At 42.1% G+C, this 19,580-nt stretch overlaps 1 protein-coding gene across 4 annotated transcripts in view; it reads right to left on the bottom strand.

Annotated features, from left to right (window-relative positions):
* MAP3K20 (mitogen-activated protein kinase kinase kinase 20) overlaps positions 1-19,580 on the bottom strand; it is an 800,901-nt gene that overhangs the window by 110,844 nt on the left and 670,477 nt on the right. For all 4 annotated transcript variants that reach the window (XM_069225358.1, XM_069225359.1, XM_069225357.1 and 1 more), the window contains exon 12: positions 890-934. In XM_069225358.1, coding sequence (XP_069081459.1) covers positions 890-934 — 45 coding nt within the window. The remainder of the gene's footprint in view (positions 1-889; positions 935-19,580) is intronic.

Genomic DNA, 19,580 nt, shown 5'->3' with positions numbered 1-19,580 from the left:
TGTTGCCTTCATAAATCAGTAATGCCCAGTGTATCCACTAGGTGCTGCAAAACCCTGGGTCTGGGCATGCCTGTGATGGAAGCAACATGTGTTACCTTTATGACAAGTGTTGTGTCATTCGTGGTTACAAATAGTTAGATATTTTTTGTTTTTATGTTGTGTGTTGATTTCGTTTTTAATATTAAAATATATATTGCTTGGATAGTCAATTTCAATATCATAACCCAGGCTTTCTTACTAGGCCCCGTCAAGTCATGAGAAGCAGCTCTGTATTTCTGACAAGGCCCAAAGGTGGCAGAGCTTCTGAACATAGAGTGGGACTCTGTTGCCTATTCTGATCCTTTGGGCTATTGTGCAAATATGTAAACGGCTCTTCATTGTAAAGCCACAGTGTTCTTCAGCAGGCCCGCCTTTCTCCCTGTGGTCCATGTGGTGCATCTTCGACTGATGTGGGAATTCGACATTTTGCAACGATCAATTAAATGTAAGAAAATGAATTAAACGAGAAACAAAAACTAGAAAAAATAAGACAGCAGAGCTTAAGATAAACAATTCTTCAATTAATTGCACCCTTATTAAAGTGTGATTTAAAATTTGATATAGGAATTGTACTTTGGAGACTGCCTGTAACTGAGGAAAACAAAGGTATAGGCAAGCAAAACATCTGCTGAATTTATTTTTATACGTTATTCTGATGTCAAAAGGACACTGAGGTAGACCGCATAAATAGATCAGGATACCATTCATGATGTAAATATTTCTACTAACACACTGAACATGCTAGCAATGCCACACGCGCGCGCCAAACTCTCTAGGGCCATTTTTCGTTTCCATTTCATTCAAATGCAAAGTGATTTCTGTGCTGAGTAGCTTGAAAGGGGGTGCTTACCACGTCTTCTTCTGTCCAGGCGCAAATATCAAAGGAAGGCAGCAGCTGTGTAGGAAATGTAAATGGATAAGTAAAAGAACAACATGTTCCCTCTAGTCCTAACCATTCATTTTGACTTTTCCTCTAACCAACCCACTCCAGAATTATGTTGCAGCGAAATGAGAATTGCATTGGCCATCTAGCGTGGCATCACACACCATGATATATTTTTTTCACTATGACATTGACACCATGACAGGATATCTACAGTAGGTGCATAAATTGTCAACAAAGGGCCTGATTTAGATTTAGGCGAACGGGTTACTACATCACAACAGAGACAGATATCCTGTTTGCTGAAATATAAATCCCATTATTTGCTATGGGATTTATATTTTAGCCAAAGGGGTAACCTTCACTGCTGTGACAGAGTAACCCGTCTGCCAAAATCTAAATCAGAGCCACACTCTCTACTCATACACACTGTGGCCATTAATGGTCAGGTGGCACTTTTTTAATGCATATACCCATTAAAATCATAAACTTTTGGTCTATTAACGTTTCATGGCAAACAACATACTTATGTAAGGCATTATAAAAACACACTACTAGTTACTATTACTATCTCTTTTGGAAAGGTCACACTTTTGTAGTGAAAGGTGAAAGTTGAAAGCCTGACAGCTTGATATGTTTAGGCTACTAATGCAACAATTAAGTCATTAAAAGTCCTTGGATCACCATCTTTAGTTTAAGGGAATCTGACTTGAAAGGTCTGGTGGCTTAGTGGACTGATGCACCAGTCTAGGAATTTGTATTTGACCATATGGTCACAGGTTTGAATCTCAGGGTCCATTCAGACTTTCATCCTTTATTATAACAGGACCATTGAGTCATCTAGTAAAACATCTATTATTCAGTCCCAACATGCCCCACAGGGTGAATGTGTGCTTTATAAATACACATTATGATTTTAGTTATTTGCATTTATGCAGTGCTTACTACAGTTGATAAGACAATGTACTTTTGTGAGCAGTGGGTTATTGTTTAATAGGATTAGTTTGTGATCCCAGGGAAAGCATTCCTTACATTTCTTTTTTCAGTGTCTTTGTTCTAGATAAAATTAGTAGGATTTAGGTGTGTTCATTAGTGGGGGCTATGTGAGTTCATGTAAATGGTTAGTGGGGTGACTAATAGGTCTGAGATTAGGTATTGTTAGGTTGCTGGAATGTGGTTTCAGTTTCAGAAAGTTTGTGATCTTTGAAATGAGGTGTGGTGTATTTGCAGATATATGATAATAGAAATTAAGGCAGACAGGCGTGTCTCTAATACTAGGAAATACCTAGAGATTAGTCATGCAGATGATGACATCTAAAGAAAGGGTAAAGAAAGGAGGGAGCAATCAAAAGTTTTCAGTCAAGGTCAATTTGCCATGCATGTTTTTAGGAAAATAGTGGGTGAAGTCTTTTTAAGATAGCATGTAATGTGGGGATGTAAAACTATAGAAAGAAATTACATTACCTGCTTGTGAGATAGTGCTATAATAAGTACTTTTGGTAGCCACTGGGGTCATTGAACAATCTTAACATGCAATGAAAGGCAGTTGACTACACAAGCAATCTAACAAATAGGCAGAATTTGCCTACAAGAGGACAATATTTCTTTTTAAATTAAAAAAAACAACAGGCTACAGAATTAGGATCACAATTGGGCACATAGGATGGACACAAACAAAAGACTATAATAACAGCCCCACATTTGTTTGTGTTCTTACAAATCTTTAAAAAAAAAATTGTAACAATACAAGACCTTTCCCTAAATCGGTGTTGGGATGCTAGGCAATACTACATAAACAGGTAGTGCACCTGGCAACATGAACACTCTCAAAGCTAGCGTATCTGCTGCATCAAGAAGTGTTGCAGAAAACATGCGCACCCTGCAGCAAATGATAATTAAGGGAACACCAATGATGTATGGAAGGTGTAACCTTGTAGCAGTATGGGATGCATTTCCTCTTTAGCTAAAGTAATAATGAAATGGAAACTAGAGGGCAGCAGAGCTACGGGGTCCCAGAAAACAAATGCTACTAGGGTGAAACGTGGAATCACTTTTACTTCTCTGAATCAATACCCAAATTAAAACATGGCAGTAAAGTCACTAAAAACACTCCAACTTTCTGTGTAGATGGATTCACACTTTCACAACTTAAATAAAGTTCTTGTAAACAAGTGCGATGAGCAAGTAACCACAAGAATGGCAGGTCCCTCATGAGCCAAAAAATAAACATAGGCAAGGTGAAAACAAATCGTAGGCCGGTCTCTGTGACCGCCTTCACCACCACATAAAATGCACTGACATGACCCATCCCAAGTCATCAATCTCGGCAAAATCCAAACGTAGACCACAATCAACTTTCGCTGCTAAAACCCACAGACAATGCTCGGAAATTAAAGGATACAAGTAACACGGTTTCACACGATTCGGCACAAGGACCCCGAAGGTAGAAAGTGGTCAGGCCAGGAACATGGCACAGCAAGGGGAGCGGGCAAGCAGGTTAGTCCTGGAAGCCACAGCCTGCAAAAGGGTACATGTAGCAGTTATCCGCGAAAACAAAACTGGTTGTCGCTTTTGTTCCTTAACACGTTGCTAATTCCAAAAACACAGTCATATTCATACTGCTCTCATGAGGCTCTCTGGCCTCCTTGCTTTGTATTCTTGTATGCCCCTGTCTCCAGTCGGCTTATACTCACTGTAGGGTCGAAAGCCCCCTGACACGGCTACCAAGTGGAAACGTGCTACTAATTTTAAAGTTCTTTCAGAACAAGTATACTTTCTGGTACAGAAGACCCATGTCAAAGTCTCCATACCATTCTCTACATGATTATGGCATTTTGCTTGGAAGCAGAGTACTAGACTCTTTGGCACTGTAGCTTTCTTAGCCTTTCAGGTAGGCCAAGATATAGTGCTTTTCCATAATCCAACTGGGGCATAATAACAGTCCCGACAATTGAGGCTCAAGGCTTTCAGGGAATGAAAGGCATGATTTTCATTAGAGTACGAAACAGAAGAAAGCAATTTGACGAGTGTGCCTATGTTACTAGGAGGAAAAGAGTCAAATTTCAGTAGCACTCTGGTATTAGTGTAGGATAAGAACTTGAATCTGTAGTTCCAAAGCAGTGTTCAAAGGGGGTGCACATAGATATTAAAGAGGGTGAGAGAAAGTGCTGACTGCTGTGAAACACTTCCGGTTACTGGCTGCTCTGCTTACCTGAAAGAGGGCAATGACCACATAAAAGCGACCAGGCAGAAAGGACCTGAACCAGTCGAGAGCCACTCTCGACAATCCTATTGCTGTTAAATATTCTACTAAGTTGGGGTGGTCGACCATGTTAAAAGTGGCAGATAACTCAAGTTGCACCAAACCAGCAAGGAGGCCTTGTTGTGGTGGATGGTAGCTCAGCCAGAGTGGCTACCATGATGATCTGCTAACTATGCCTTTGGAGAAAGGTAACTTGTGACTAGTCAGGGGCAGTAGTTGTGTCAATTGTGGAGATATCCCAGCCCTTTGGATTTTGGAGATGCCGGTAGCAATGTCATTGGTGGTTAGTTTTTCTGGTCGCTTGGATCAGTATTGCTTTTTTCAATTAGGGGTTATCATACCTTTTTAACACGCCTCTGGCAGAATTCCTTGCATGAAAGAGTTTTTGATGAGTTGATCAGGGAGGTCAAGGCAGATTGTTTTATGAGAAATTATTTTTTGCCTTGGGATTCTGGCACAAACCTTAAAGAACAGCCATGATAAAAGGCACTCCAAAAAGGCTGGGTTTGTTGTGACTGTTGCGTGCTAGACTGCTGGAAAGACTGATGACTTTGATATGGATGTCTGCTATAACCAAGACATCAACCTCGCTGCTGTTAATAGAGAGATCTTTGGTGCTGTAACGCTCTCGTTGATTTAGCTGTTGCAGTGTCATTTATTTTTTTAAACATGGTGTTAGAAATGGGGTCTTTGGTTGGTAGTTGGGTTACCCCCTTGACTTTGACGCCCAGCGACGTGGGGTTTGTGTTGTTTCTCCAGCTGCAGTGCATCGATCTCCCAGCCGCAATGTAGGTGCTGGGTCGATCTTTGCCGCGAAGCTGGTGGCACGTCGTTTATCAGCCGCATTGCAGGTGGTGCTTCAAAAACGTCCCTGCACGGTGTTCTGTGCGTGGATTTCAGTCCTTGTTCTGCCAACTTCACCTTTCAAGGGCCCAGGAACTGGATAGGGCACCACTTGTCAGGGCAGGAGTCTCAGCAGAGAGTCCAGGTGCTGGCAGAGGAAGTCTTTGATAGACCTGAGACTTCAAAACTGCTCTTGCATATCGGAAACAAGTAAACAGGTCCACTAAGGACATCAAGGTGTCCAACCAAAAAAAACATTAAAATAAAAAGGAGGATTTTAAGATATTGGGCCTGATTTAGAGTTTGGCAGATGGGTCACTCCATCGGAAACATGACGGATATCCCACCCGCTGTATTACTATCTCCGTAGGGTACAATGTGATCGTAATATGGCGGGCAGGATATCCATCACGTTTGTGATGGAATAACCCCTTCTGCCAAGCTCTAAATCAGGCACATAAACATTGTTTGATATAAGGCTCCGGTTGGAAGACACGGAGTGTTCGGAATGGTCTGGGTCAACACTAATGAAGAGATACAAAATCCAGACATTATGTAAAATTAGTTTTGCAGTTAAGAGTTCAAAATCATTTCATACCGTTTGTTAGAAACAAACATGTTATGTTTGCTGAATTTTATCGTATACAATATTGGTTTACTGAGACTAAAGATTTGGAAATGGAGGATATTGTTCTTATCATTTCTTGTAAAAGAATCACCGCTGAGCAAAAGGAAACTATGAACAGCCCTTTTTACTGACGAGGGATGGCTTAACATATAATAGGAAAATCCCCTGGCCCTACTGTATATACAATAGGGAATAAGTGAATGACAGAGTTTCTACCGGCAATATTGTTCCTCCTTTTTTTTAAAATGTTTCACAGGCGTAAAGTGATGAATCACTAAGGATCAAGGGTCATGCAAATCCCCATTAATATGTGCCACCAGAATTCGGAAGAGAGTGGTTAGAATAAACCTTCAACATGGCATTCATTCCTTTCAAGTCTGTGACAGCATGATAGCATGCAGCCATTTTGTCATCCAAGAAGTCAAAAAAGAAACTCTGCTTACATGTCTGGCAGACACCTTCTCTACATCTCCAGGATAAAAATTCCCTGGACCGCCTATTAAAGAAGAGAGGCGTGCTCTGTGCTCACAGATGAATGTCCTGGGGTCATTGAAATTCAGAAACTGTATGAAGCCATAATAAATACGACAAACTTATTCCTCTCAGAATCTGATCTGTGTGTCAGACAAGAAAGGCTGGGGGTAAAGGTTGGTTATACATTTTTTTTTGCAAAAGGAGTTACATTTTATGTCCTGTTCATTTGCAAAAAGGACCAGAACTATTGCTTAAGAGTACAGACATCTGGGATTCGGTAGAGTTCATGTTACACTCCAGAAATATTATAAAACAGTAAAAATGACCCTTGCAAAACTAACAAATTCCTGATAGTGATACATTGTCTTGAAAACGGAGTAAATTTCCAATGAAGGTATAATTTCAAAAACAGAGTAAATGTCAAGTAAAAGTATGTATTGTAACATAATGATTGGATGTTTGGAAAAGCAATAAAAATAGAATGTAGAGATACAATGAAGAGTGATGAAGTAATAAAAAAGGAAGGGCTGCACAATAATGTAAAATTCTCATCATTCTTTCACGTGATAAGTATGCGAAAATGATTCACATTTTATTGAAAGTAAACGAAATGGGAAATGTTATCACAGTACATCAGAATAGTATTTCAATTCCTTAAATCTAATAATTTAAATGAAAAGCCGAACCATGTTGATAAAATGTGAGAATGTCAAAGTAACTTTAAAACTGTGTACCCTTTTATAGGCATTAGATGGGTACATAAGAGATGTTCACTTCACCGCATAGGAGGATGATATTGGCCAATGCCGTTCATTCAAAATAAAACCCATAAGCACATATCCTACAACTTTTTTAAAAAACAAAACAAAAAAAACAGTTCTTACAACTAATACCGCGCATCTCTACTACTGTCACTGCTCACTTCCACCACCCACCGGCTGCATGGGCACTGCCAGGGGCATGTGTGATAGGTGATCTGAACTGCACCAAGTGAGCATAGAGACCAAGGCCGCCTTCTTGAAGAGGCGTTCTGGGGAGAGGGTTCAACAGAACATTTTGAAATGATGTAATTCAAAACACAATTCTTCACACTGGAGTGATGGATGGTAAGGGGAAGAGGTGTGTAACCACAGGTTTTGGAAGCAATACTTCCCTGCAGAACCTAAAAGGGAAATGCTTCTGCTTTTGAGTAGGATTACAGGTCGCTGAATTTTATCATTTTGAGCAAATATCAATTATCTTCATTGTTTCTGTTAAATAGATCATAAACTGAATTCCTGGATCCGGGAAGACCATGTTGGGGCTGACATGCACCGAGGAGACCACGACCCCGAGTAACGCGAAGGGCGCAGTAGAAAACGCTGAAAAATGCAGAAATTAAGGCCATGGTTGCCCTTGCCGAGAAGGGGAAGCCAACCAGGAACAGGCGGTAGGTGTATCAGAGATCAGAGACCAACAATGGGGTATGCACAGTCTTCGGATCCCGGGCTCTAAAACCGGCAAGGCAGTGAGGGGGTAAGTGCAATAGTGCATAGGCACTTGGTGATCTTGGCCAGTGCGCAGAAGCAGCCAGCGTTAGGTCAGAGCATCTTGTTTATGCGGGGTGAGTTACCTGCATCGCTTACCTCTCTCTTTCCTGTCTCCATGTACACGCTCTGCACCCGCCTGCTATTTCTGCTCGTTCATCAGCCTCCTTGAGTGCCCTCCCTCTGGCGCTTGGTCCTAGCAGTGGTGCTTGGGCCCTTAATACCTCACCCCTTAATATTCTGAAACAGGGGACCTGAGATCAAGTGAGGCAAGTCACAAGGGTTGTCTAAAAGACTTTCGAGAGAGAGTTTTATTATTCTGCCACAAACCCCGCGTAGCGTACCCTTGCATGCTTGTGTCCCTTCCCTGAACTCTCTTGGTTGTGCTACCTAAAGGGGGAGGGGGGTTAAGGTGGCACTTGTGGAAGGACAAGAAAGAGTGCAGGAAATTTTGTGTTTTAGGCCCGTACATGCTGCAGGTTAGTCATGCAGCCTTGCCTGGGTGTCGGTGTTGGCTCCTGAATGGCTCCTGCTTGACTGGAGAGTGGTGGAGATTGCGTGCTGGCAGGGCCTAGGCCGCAGGTCCCCTAAGTGGTGCGGAGGCAGCGGGCATTAGGTTGGAGTGGCTTGTGCCTCGGGGGAGGGGTGTCTGCACCCAGGACACATGCTGCTTCCTCCCACCCCTATCTATATTATTGTGGAACTTTAAGCCTGACTGTGCATAGTTTGCAGTGCTTGCTACTTTGTTACCTGGTGACTCCTTGCCCAGTAATAAGTGGAGCCACGGGGAGTAAAAAGAGAGAAGTGACTATAGGTAGCAATACCCTACAACTAGGACTCATCTTGAGGCTCCACGGAGCCCGTTTAGGCTTGGGTGCGGCCTGTGGCACCAGGTGAGCTTCCTGCCCTCTACCCCGTTCACTACTGTTTTAGACTCAATCTTGTGGGAACTGTCATTGGAACCTAAAAACATTGCTGTGTATAATTCAGCATGGAATTATCTGACCTTTGACCAACTTAACTATGGTGCGTTCAGAAATAATTCAGGAGTCACGCCAATACAAGAAGAAGAAGGTTGAAGGGAGTAAGCCTGCCAGGAAGTCTGGGAAAAAAGATGTGTTCCCCTCCACCGATGATCTGGTAGGTGACACTTTGATTACATGAGTATTCTTCCTGCCTCTCTCTCTGCCTCCACCTCGCTTTAGCTACCCCCTCCACTTAAGGGGTCTAAGATCAAGGACTATTTAAAGTCAGGCCACCAAAGTTGTAAAAAGGAGGTTCTGACTCTTTCCCAACGAACAGACTGGAGTATAACAGGGAAAGTTCTGAAGCACCAAGCAGAGAAGACATCACTACTCCCCTTGATGCGCACCACACAACCTTAACCATCTCTGCCCAGTTTCACTCATCAGCAACTCACCATTTGAGTGGCAACATATCACTTTTGGAGACTGTTTTTGACTATTCTCTTTCTCCGGTGCTTGAAGCAGAGGCTGTGAATATGGGAGACTCTAACAGGAGCAATTTATCAAGCCTGATGGTCAGCTCTGTTAACAACATTACCAACTTCTCCAAGGTACACTAAGAGACCAGCTTAATAACTCAGAGCCCATTTGACCAGCTAACAGATTCTAATACTACAGAAAATGTTGCCTGTCATATGGCCCCTTCGACCCCATTAGGTCCAATTAAGTTAAATCTGCTAACGAATGCACTTTCAACTACAAGTTGAGTCAAGGGTATTACAAGCCACATTCCTGCAGACGAGAGCCCTGGTACTCATGAAGTCGGTTCTCTAGGCCATTCTGATCTTGTGTCTTTATGGGAAGAAAGTAACTCACTAAATAAATCTTTCAGCAGTCAGTCTGGAGAAAAGCCCTTGCAAAATGTGAGTGTCAATATCTGAAGTGCCCACTTAACAACCTGGAAACAGTATCTGCATCTTTGACATACCACTCAGATAAACTTGATATTTTAATGCCTGGTCACCAAAGTAGGTGAAATAGATGCAAAGCTGTCAGCCTTGAATTATTTTATAGCAAGACTTCAGTCGGATCCAACAGTCGCATACCACGCTTGTCCTTGTGCTAGTAAAATCGATTCTCTTGCAAGGATACTCCAAATGCTAAAGGCTATCATGAAACAGTTTTCACTGCCAGCAAAGCAGTCTGTTCCTGCTGAAGCTCAACAAGACAAGCCAGAGTTCAGTCAGGCCTTTTCTCTGCCCAAACGTGTCTCTGATCACCCACTGCTTGTGCGACCGCCCTGCTCTCTTATAAGATCTGATGCTGTTAAGGCCCCAGAGGGATCAGCACTCGGGCACATTACTTTTCTTGAAGTCCCATCTGTTAGCACTGCAGTAAGAAAGAAGGTGATTTAGGGCACCCCCCCAAACCTCAAGAAGGTAATACTTACTCACAATCCCACACTTAATACTGCAGGACCCCTCAAGTTAACATTGTTTCTTGCTGCAAATGCAATACTAACATTAAGATGTCTAGTCTTATCACTCAAAGGACAGAGCAGCCAGGACAACAAACATCTACTGGGAGCCACCCAAAAAAAGGGTGCGAAAAAGGCTTTGGAAAGCAAGACAATCGCAGTACCTGAAGTAATTTGTATACCAGTGCAGTGCCTTTGCAGTCCATTCCCTCCATTAATTAAGTCCTTTTGGGCAATGCTGACGTACTCCCATCATCCAATAAACAGCGGACTACTGAAACAAAAACTTAACAATGTAACACAGCACTAAAGCCAGAACAAAACAGTAAGGGTCTGATTTAGAGTTTGGCGGATGGGTTACTCCATCACAAACATGACAGATATTCCGCCTGCCGTATTACGATGTCCACAGGATGCAATGGAATCATAATACTGCAGACAGGATATCCGTCACATTTGTGACGAAGCAACCCTATCTGCCAAACTCTAATTTAGGCCCTAAGTGGTAAAATAGAGTCACACAATAGTCAGTCGCTGATAGCGACTCACCATTATTATCTGTTACTGACTCATTATCTCCAAAGCGGCACTCTGTTAATTTACACCCTAAGAGCCCGCCCTATCATTGCCTACTTAAGATCTAACGGGCTCACCACACTGAATGAAGATCGAATACCTTCCTGCATTCATCTGCCAAAGGAGCCATCAACAGCTCCAGGGGCAATGTGAGAAACCAGCTGTCAACGAGATCAACCTACTGCCATTTAATCTGCCCAATGATTACCTTTAAAACTAGTAAGAAATCAAGGAAACAATATTGGGGCAGTAGATACGGTAAGACAGTAGTCCACATTTGGTTTAATTTTTCCAACCAAAAAGCTAGAATTTATTCCGCATTACACAGTCAGAGGAAAGCACAATATTCTAAACTGGAGCACAAAATTACAACTACTTGGAACATTGGAGAGCTCTAGGCACATTAACCCAACACATCTGGAGGCACTAGAGTTTAAAGCAAATCCAAATCTGAGAGGAAGATATATTACTATACCCACCTGGTGTTCCCCAGAGATAGCCAACCTTGTTTGGCAGCTTAAGGACAAATACTTCTCATGGGGCACTGACCTGTTGCAAGTGCTTTCACCTTGCTACCCCTGCCCGTTGTCACCAAGCACTAGTACTTTAATGCTCCTGGTGTAGGGATCCTGAGAGGAGTCATTTTCACAGGCATCCACATGCACACTTGGAAGTCATAAGTGTGCCTAGAGGGTCATTGTTGCAAAGTCAGCTCTCAAATACACCAGGTCCACAGAGAAGGTTCACAGATGAGAATTATGCAATTGTCTGCTTTAGCATGAAATCTCTGGAAAGTACACATTCATGACACAACTCTACCTTTTGCTATAAACTTGGTGAAAGGATTAATGAGTCATTTGCACTTTGTTCATCCTTGCGCAAAGCCCCACATTTGGCACAAGGAACTAAGTGTGACACGTCCATTAACATCCTCTTCAGCAAGGCCTGGATATCCCTCATATCCAAAGGAACCGGGAATTTGACAAAAGGTACAAGTAAAGAACAACAATGTATCGAACCAATCACCAAAAGGCTTTTATTTACAGCTTCACTATGCTAATAACATCAGCAATCTTCTTTCTAAATGTTCACTGCTGTCCTGCAATGTGGCAGGTATAAGGGGGAAAACTGGGAACAAGATATGCTATGACTTTGTTTTCTCCTTAGTGGTACATTCCCTCTGGCAGCTTCTCCACCTCCCTGTGGGCAACCAAAGGGGGAGAGGGGGTCATGTCATATAGTTTTCGGCCATGGTCAATGTCAGACCCTTCCTTTACTAAGCCAAAACATCATTTTAACAGAACCTTACAGTTGGGCATTGTGAATATTTACAACATTCCTAAAATAAATAGCGGCTATGTTTTGTCAAAGTTGGATTTTGACCTGGATACCCTTAAACTAAATGGTGGCAATGATCTGGGTCTTTTGTGTGCCTGTGGAGTGGGGTGATTTCAATGCCCATCTTTGCCCTTCTGTGTATCATGATGCTTGCGGTTTTACAAACGTTAATAGAATCCCATATTTCATTTCTCTCATGATACATTTGGCAATAATATCAATCAGCAGCTAATGTAATTCAATATGAGTTTCACCAATAAATATAGCAAAAATAATGTATTTTCCCTGTACCCCTGTGGGTAAGGGTAAGGGCTCAGTTATTGACTTTATCTTACTGTCTGTCAACTTAGTCAACTTGGTAGGGGATCATCTGCTTCATAACCCCGCTATGTGTGATCACCTTCCCCAAAGCTTCATTTTAGATATTTCCAACTGGCTCATGGCGATGTGTCCAATTAGGCGAGTTACAGATATTGCTGCTCAAAAGAAACAAAGGTACTTACATTTAATAGGAGTTTGTAAATGCTAAAACATTCTTGTCCCAACTGTTTAAAGGAAATCACATCTTATTTGCCGTTTGTTTAGATGCGGAGGCTGATGTGGCTAATATAAAGAGTGCATTTACCACCTTATCGGAAGCAGTCAAGGGAGCACTATGAACGTCAACAAACTGGGGGTTAGAGCAGAGAAGGGGTGGTTTGATGCAATATGCTCCAGATCCCACAAAGTATTAATGGCCTCTCCATAAAATCCTATGTCTGCCCCTGAAGTTGTACATTGTAGGAAGTTTTATAAGAGGGCAATGGCAGACAGGAATAATTCATTAACATTTTTTAATTAAAGGCTTGAGAATATCTGCAGGAAGCTAGCCTCAGGAAGCTGGCCTTAAGAACAATCAGAAAGCTTTTTGGAGTGTTATAAACCAACCGTTTCTTAAAGACCCTGAAGAACCCACGATTGAAACAGCCATGTCTGAGCATGAATGGGCCACTTTTATTTTTGAGGGGGGGGGTCTATTCCATCAGCGAAGGAGTGGGAGGTGTAAGGGATTCATCTTGTGCAGCAAAGGGACACTTCCTCCCCAAGTACAGCCCCTCCCTGGACGAAATTACAGAGGCTATAAAATCTAGTCCTAGGTGGATAGCCCCTGACCCCAATGGGGTCCCTTCAGATCTATTCAAGATCAATCTTGATTTCTGGGGCCCATTGTTAAGCAACATTTTTAGGGTGGTAAGTTCCTTTGCCAAATTTTCATCATGGTCCGACTCATTAATTGTTCTGATCTTTAAGAAAGGGAATCAAGGGGACCCTAGCTGTTACGTCCAATTTTCCTCTTGGATTCTACAATACAGGTCTTGGGTCGTGTCTTACTTTCCTGCCTTGAGGTGTGGGCTGAGGAGAAAGGTACCTTCTCAGACATCCAATATGGGTTCAGGAGAGGGATGGGAACCGAGGATCAATGTCTCAATCTTTCCCTGCTAAGTGTGGCACCCTGTTCTTGGGTTTTATGGATCTGTCTACTGCCTTTGACTGTGTATTCCCGACTAAACTGCGTGATATAATGAAAGATCTGGGTGTTGAAAGACCCATTATCAACACCTTTTGATAAATGTATAGTGATTCAAAAGCTGCAGTTAGGTTTGGGTTGGATGGATAGTGCTCTGAGGCGCTTGGAGTAAGCAGTGTTGTTAGGCAAGAGTATGTCCTTTTGTCTTCTCTATTTATATCAACAATCTGGAGAGGAAGATGCCCCAGATTGGACAGGGTCCATTTTTATATGCTGATGACGCCGACTCATGGGTCACACTCCTGTTGTTCTGCATGGACGTCTTTTTCTCCTTCATGAAGGGACTAGATCTGAGGATTAACACAACCAAGTCCTTTGTAATGTTCTGTGGATACAAAAGTAAAACCGAAAGCAACCTTCTAGCTACACGCCAACGCATTAAAATACACAGGCAATTTTAGCTATCTAGGGGTAACTTTTAATTGTAGATGCTTCTGACTTCCTGTTGGAAGGTAGAAACAATCAACTAGCAAGGAGCATTATTGCCGTTTTTTCCTTCTCAGCCAAACTGGGTAAAATACCTATTGCACATATGTGCTAGCATGGCATCCTATGGGGCAGAGGTATGGGGTATACAGGCGGTCCCATCCTTACAGGTAATGTCAAATACATGCATCCACTACTTACTGTCTCTTTCCCCAGGTACCTCTACTTTGTCATAGGGATTTAGGGCTACTATACCTTGAGATCATTCTAAGGACACGCCCAATAGTGTTGTGGTATAGAGTTTAGACCCTGAAGTTCTATCACTGAAAAGAATAACAATCAAGGATTGCTTGTCTCTGACCAGAGGATTACAGATTTAGGGATATGGCGGTGGCCTTGGGCAGACGGAATTTGTTTGAAGATCCATCTGCAACCTTAATCTTGGTGTATAAAAAGACGCTTAGGGCCATATGTTGGACCTATTGAGAAGATAAGAGGTGGGTAACAGTAACTGAGTTCTCTTCTGTTACTTTATATATGCAGCTTAATCCAGTTAGGGAGATTCAACCATTTTTGTTACAAGGTGCACAGCACTATCAACACCTTATGCTACTCAGGTTTCGAATTAGCCTAGTTAACAGGCTAGCCACTTTTGCTCAGTGCAATGACTGGACACATGATCTTTTACCCTGTCTGTGCTATGAGAAATCACCACAGAACACTTTACATATAACGATTTTTTGCATTTTTTATTCCAACTGCAGATATTTATGAAATATTCCCTGTGTCATTGCCCGGAAGCACTGCATTTTCTGCAATCCCTGGCCTCAGAGGAAATTGGGTTGACTGTTTATACTTTCCTGAGACTGGTGATGAAGGCAAGGAAATTGCTAGGGTAGGTGCTTAGGATGATATTTTAAGTTTCTGTGTTTTTCTCTGTACTCTTCATTATAATCGTAGCTTCTGCACTGTCAAGCTCCATCAGATAACCCTCTTTTGCACCATTACACTGAAGCACTGCTCTTTTTGTAATTTTTGGCCCTAGATGAAACTGTGTTGTCTGTATATATGTTTTCGAGGTTTGTTGATTTCCAAGTTAAAAACTATTGTAGTCTGTACACTTTGACAACTTTGTACTTGTTAGAAATGATCTCTCTAGTTGGCAGTCAGTTTATACCCTGTCCAAGAAGAGACACTTACTCTGGTCAGAGTAAGGGAGCCACAAAGCTAAGATAGCCCCTGCACACCCCCTTGGTAGCTTGGCACCAGCAGTCAGGCTTATCTCAGAGGCAATGTGTAAAGTATTTGTACCAACACACAATAACACAGTGAAAACACCACAAAAGGACTACACACCAGTGTAGAAAAATACCCCATATTTATCGAAACCAAACAAGCCCAAACTGACAAAAAATCAACATACACAGGCAAAGATATGAATTTTTAAGGTAGAAAGAGTCTTACTCCACAGAAATCAATGGAGGCCTTGTTTTAGCACAAAGTACCTGGTATGCGTTGAAAATAAAGTCATAAGGGTGACGGTGCATCAGAAACGCAAGCAATGGATTGATTCCTTACTCGGGAGTGAGGCTGTCAGTCACTTCTTTACTCGCATCCGAGGCTGCGCATCGAGTCTTTACTCACAAGGAAGGCTGTGCGCCGATTCTGGGTGCACAGCCTCGGGTCCGTGCAGTGATGTTTGCAGATTTTGACCCCCAGGATCCGTGCATGGAAATTTCCAACACACTGTGTGAAGAGTCTGCATTGAGAACAGGCACTGTCTCATTTCTCCAGCCATAAGTCAGGCGCTGTGTCTAGTTTTCAGCAGCTGAACAAGCGGTGCACTGATTTTTCTAATGAGCACACAGTGGTGCGTAGATTTTCCCCTGCAGGTTACCAGTTTCCACTTCTAAGGCCCCAGGGACCGGATTTGGCACCACTTAGCTAGTCAGGACTCCCAGCAGAAGAGACCAGGCACTGACAGATGAAGTCTTTGATGTCCCTGAAACTTCAGAACAGGGTGCAAGCTCTTTACAAGCCCTTGGAGAAACATCAAAAGCAGGATTTCAGAGAGCAAAGTCCAGTTCTTTCCCTCTTCAGGCAGAAGCAGCAGCAGTAGGACAGCTCAGCAAAGCAACAGGCAGAGTAGCAGGTCCTCCTCAAGCATCAAGCTCTTCTCCTTGGCAGAGGTTCCTCCTGATCCAGAAGTAATCTAAAATTTGGGGGTTTTGGGTACAGTACCTATATTCCTTTCTGCCTTTGAAGTAGGCAAACTTCAAAGGAAACTATCTGTTGTTCATAAGATCCTGCCTTGCCCAGGCCTGGCCCCTAAGACACTCCAGGAGGCTGGAGTCTGCATTGTGTGAGAAAAGGCACAGCCCTTTCAGGTGTGTCTGCTCCTCCCGCCCCACTCTAGCCCAGGAGACTCCTCAGGGTATGCAGAACACTCCTCAGCTCCCTTTGTGTCACTGTCTAGAGGGAATTCACAAACAGCCAAACTGTCAGGCTGATGAAGACATGGATTCCACAGGCAGGCAGAGGCACAGAATGGTTAAGCAAGAAAATGCCCACTTTCTAAAAGTGATATTTTCAAACAGATAATCTAAAAACAAACTCTACCAAAAGATGGATTTTTAAACTGTAAGTTCAGAGACCCCGAACTCCACATCTCTATCTGCTCCCAATGGGAAACTGCACTTAAAAGATATTTAAAGGCAGTCCCCATGTTAACCTATGGGAGGGATAGGCCTTGCAATAGTGAAAACTGAATTTGGCAGTATTTCACTATCAGGACATGTAAAACACACCAGTACATGTCCTACCTTTTAAATACACTGCACGCTGCATATCGGGCTACCTAGGGCCTACCTTAGGGGTGACTTTAATGTAGTGAATGGTAAGATTGCGCCTATCAAGTGGGTACACTTGCTAGGTTGAACTGGCAGTGCACAACTGCACACACAGACACTGCAGTGGCAGGTTTGAGACATAGTTACAGGGCTACTCATGTGGGTGGCACAATCAGTGTTGCAGGCCCACTGGTAACATTTGATTTACAGACCTTTGGCACCCATAGTGCACTTTACTAGGGACTTACCAGTAAATCAAATGTGCAATCATGGAAACGCAACTATCAAAATCCTTTAGACAGAGACCACTTGTACTTTAGCACTGGTTAGCAGTGGTAAAGTGCCCAGAGTATCAAAACCAGCAAAAATGAATATCAGCCCAGGGTCCAAAAACAGGGAGTAAGAAGTAAAAAGTACAGGGAAACCACACCAAGAGCTGCCAGATCTCACAGTACTTAAGAACGTTTACATTTATTGAGGGGGGGTAACAGTTTGTGTCTTGTAGCATATGTTTGCATTTTACTTTTATGGTTCACATTTATATGACTGATGAAAGTTTTTGATTTGACTTGAATAAGCTCAATGTTTAGATTAATGTTGCTGACAGCATCACAGCTAATTTGAAAAGAAGAATGGCAGAGAACCAAGAACACTGTCACTCGGTGCAAACTGGTTCTCTCTTTCGAGAATGTAGATTCCAATTTTATGATTAAAAAACATCTTTATGTTTGGTGACCTAGACAGAAGACAAAATACGTTTTAGTTGGTCTGTACACAAGGCAATGCTGTTTTATACTCTGTATGCTCAAGCAATGTTGTTAAATGTGTACACTTTTCCCAAAGAAAAATTTAAAAGACCATTTTTAATGTGTCGCACATTTAAAGGATGAGACGACCCACATGCATAGATCAAGTTTTGTATCTGAAGCTGCATAAAAAGCAGAATCCATTTAAAGAATTTTGGTAGTAATGGCCACACTCCCCCACACCAGTATACATTATAGTGATAAATCAGCAGAGGTTCAACTGCCTAAGAATCTCCTCTGTGACACACAATTATAAACATAAATTATAAACATACAACAAAGGGAAGCACTTCAGATAATGTGGAGTCCTTACTCCACTTATCATACATCAAATTATTAGAATCCCACATATCCATGGTGTTGTGGTAACATCATATAATATTCCGTCCATCAAACAGATTCGAATACAGTTGACTGTAAAAGATATACTCAATACTTATTCTTCAAACATTCCAGTATAACAAACATCATATGAGCCCAGCCAACATGTTTCGTCCCTAAAAGGGACTTCGTCAGGAATACATTATGGCTATGAACTTGCACAAGTTCTCAAATCCCGGGGTGCAGATCTGTCCTCGTTGTTCAGCCACCTACAGAATCCACTGTGGCAGAAAAAAGCCTTTACAGCATCACAGGGTGGCTGCAGAACCGGAGACCTGAATTCTAATCCTGGTTGCCAGCTTCAACTCAAAACCACTTCATTTCCCCTGTGTCAGAATTCTCATATGTGCTCAAGGAGGAAGTGCGTAAAAGAGCTTAATGGCCAGTCTTGCTACAATTCAAACCATATACTCAGACTTCAAAGCACCTATGGAAGGAGTAGCTGTACCAAGGCCTCTTAGAGATCCTTCAGGTGGGATGTTGCATTGACTATTTTGAATTTTGACAAACACCTCTAATAGTGTGGGAAGCCTAAATTGTTTTGCTCTGTTATTAATTTGAATGTGTAAAGCCAATTTAATTACTTTTCTACATTGAGAAAATATTTCAGACCTCCCCAATGTCTTTTGATCTGGAGATTGCTTTGTACTTTATAAGACTGTGATGTTAATAGCCTATGTTACATTTAAAAATTGTAATAGATATAAACCTTGACAACGACAGAGTTGTTACTTTTAATTGTGTGGCACATATTCATCAGTGCTACCTATACACAATGTTCACATTCAGAAATGCCTTCCTAGGTAAGCTGGTCTCAAAAGTTTGATTTCTACAAGCTATGCGGGACTGGTGAGGACATGTGTTGGTGATACAATTAATGTCTGGGATCATCTAGCTAACCCTTTTATACAGGGGGCTATTTGTTGCTCTTGAACCAATCTACCTCATAAGATATTTTACCTTCATTAAGTCGAAGCACTTAGGTTTGTGTTTTGGCGCTTGGGCCCCATCCAAGGTATCAGATGGACATTGACATTAGTTCTTACCCAAATGAAATTCCGGTTATGAACCATTAACAAGCCTAGTGATCATCTACCGCACAGAATTTCACATATAGGTTTTGACGATATATCTGTTATTGTCAGTCTCTGTCTGAGATTTCTGACCATGTCTGAGAAGACATACGTCTAGGACCTTTGTTCTTATGCCAGGTTCTGTGCTGACTGAAGGCATAACACTGAGGTGCCACCCTTGGCATCAACTTTAGGAGGTGTACATAGCGGACCCTTTTGTTTCCTGTTATGTCCCCCTTCTTTTTTGTTATGGTCATTATTCTATGGAGTATTTTTGTGCAGGTGGGCTTTTAATTTAAATTTGAACTTCTTGATCATGCAAATGCGAAACTGTATTTCTAGATCATGTAGCATGTTTTTTTTTGGGAGTGGGCAAGTACTACATTACTGGATTCAGTTTTAACTATGTGCTGTGCTTTAGCTTTCAATGATATGCTAGAATTGTAAAATATTTTATATTGTTATAT

This window comes from Pleurodeles waltl, chromosome 3_1 (assembly GCF_031143425.1).
Source record: "Pleurodeles waltl isolate 20211129_DDA chromosome 3_1, aPleWal1.hap1.20221129, whole genome shotgun sequence".
NCBI lineage: Eukaryota > Metazoa > Chordata > Amphibia > Caudata > Salamandridae > Pleurodeles > Pleurodeles waltl.
This window is presented reverse-complemented; position numbering and strand designations above follow the sequence as displayed.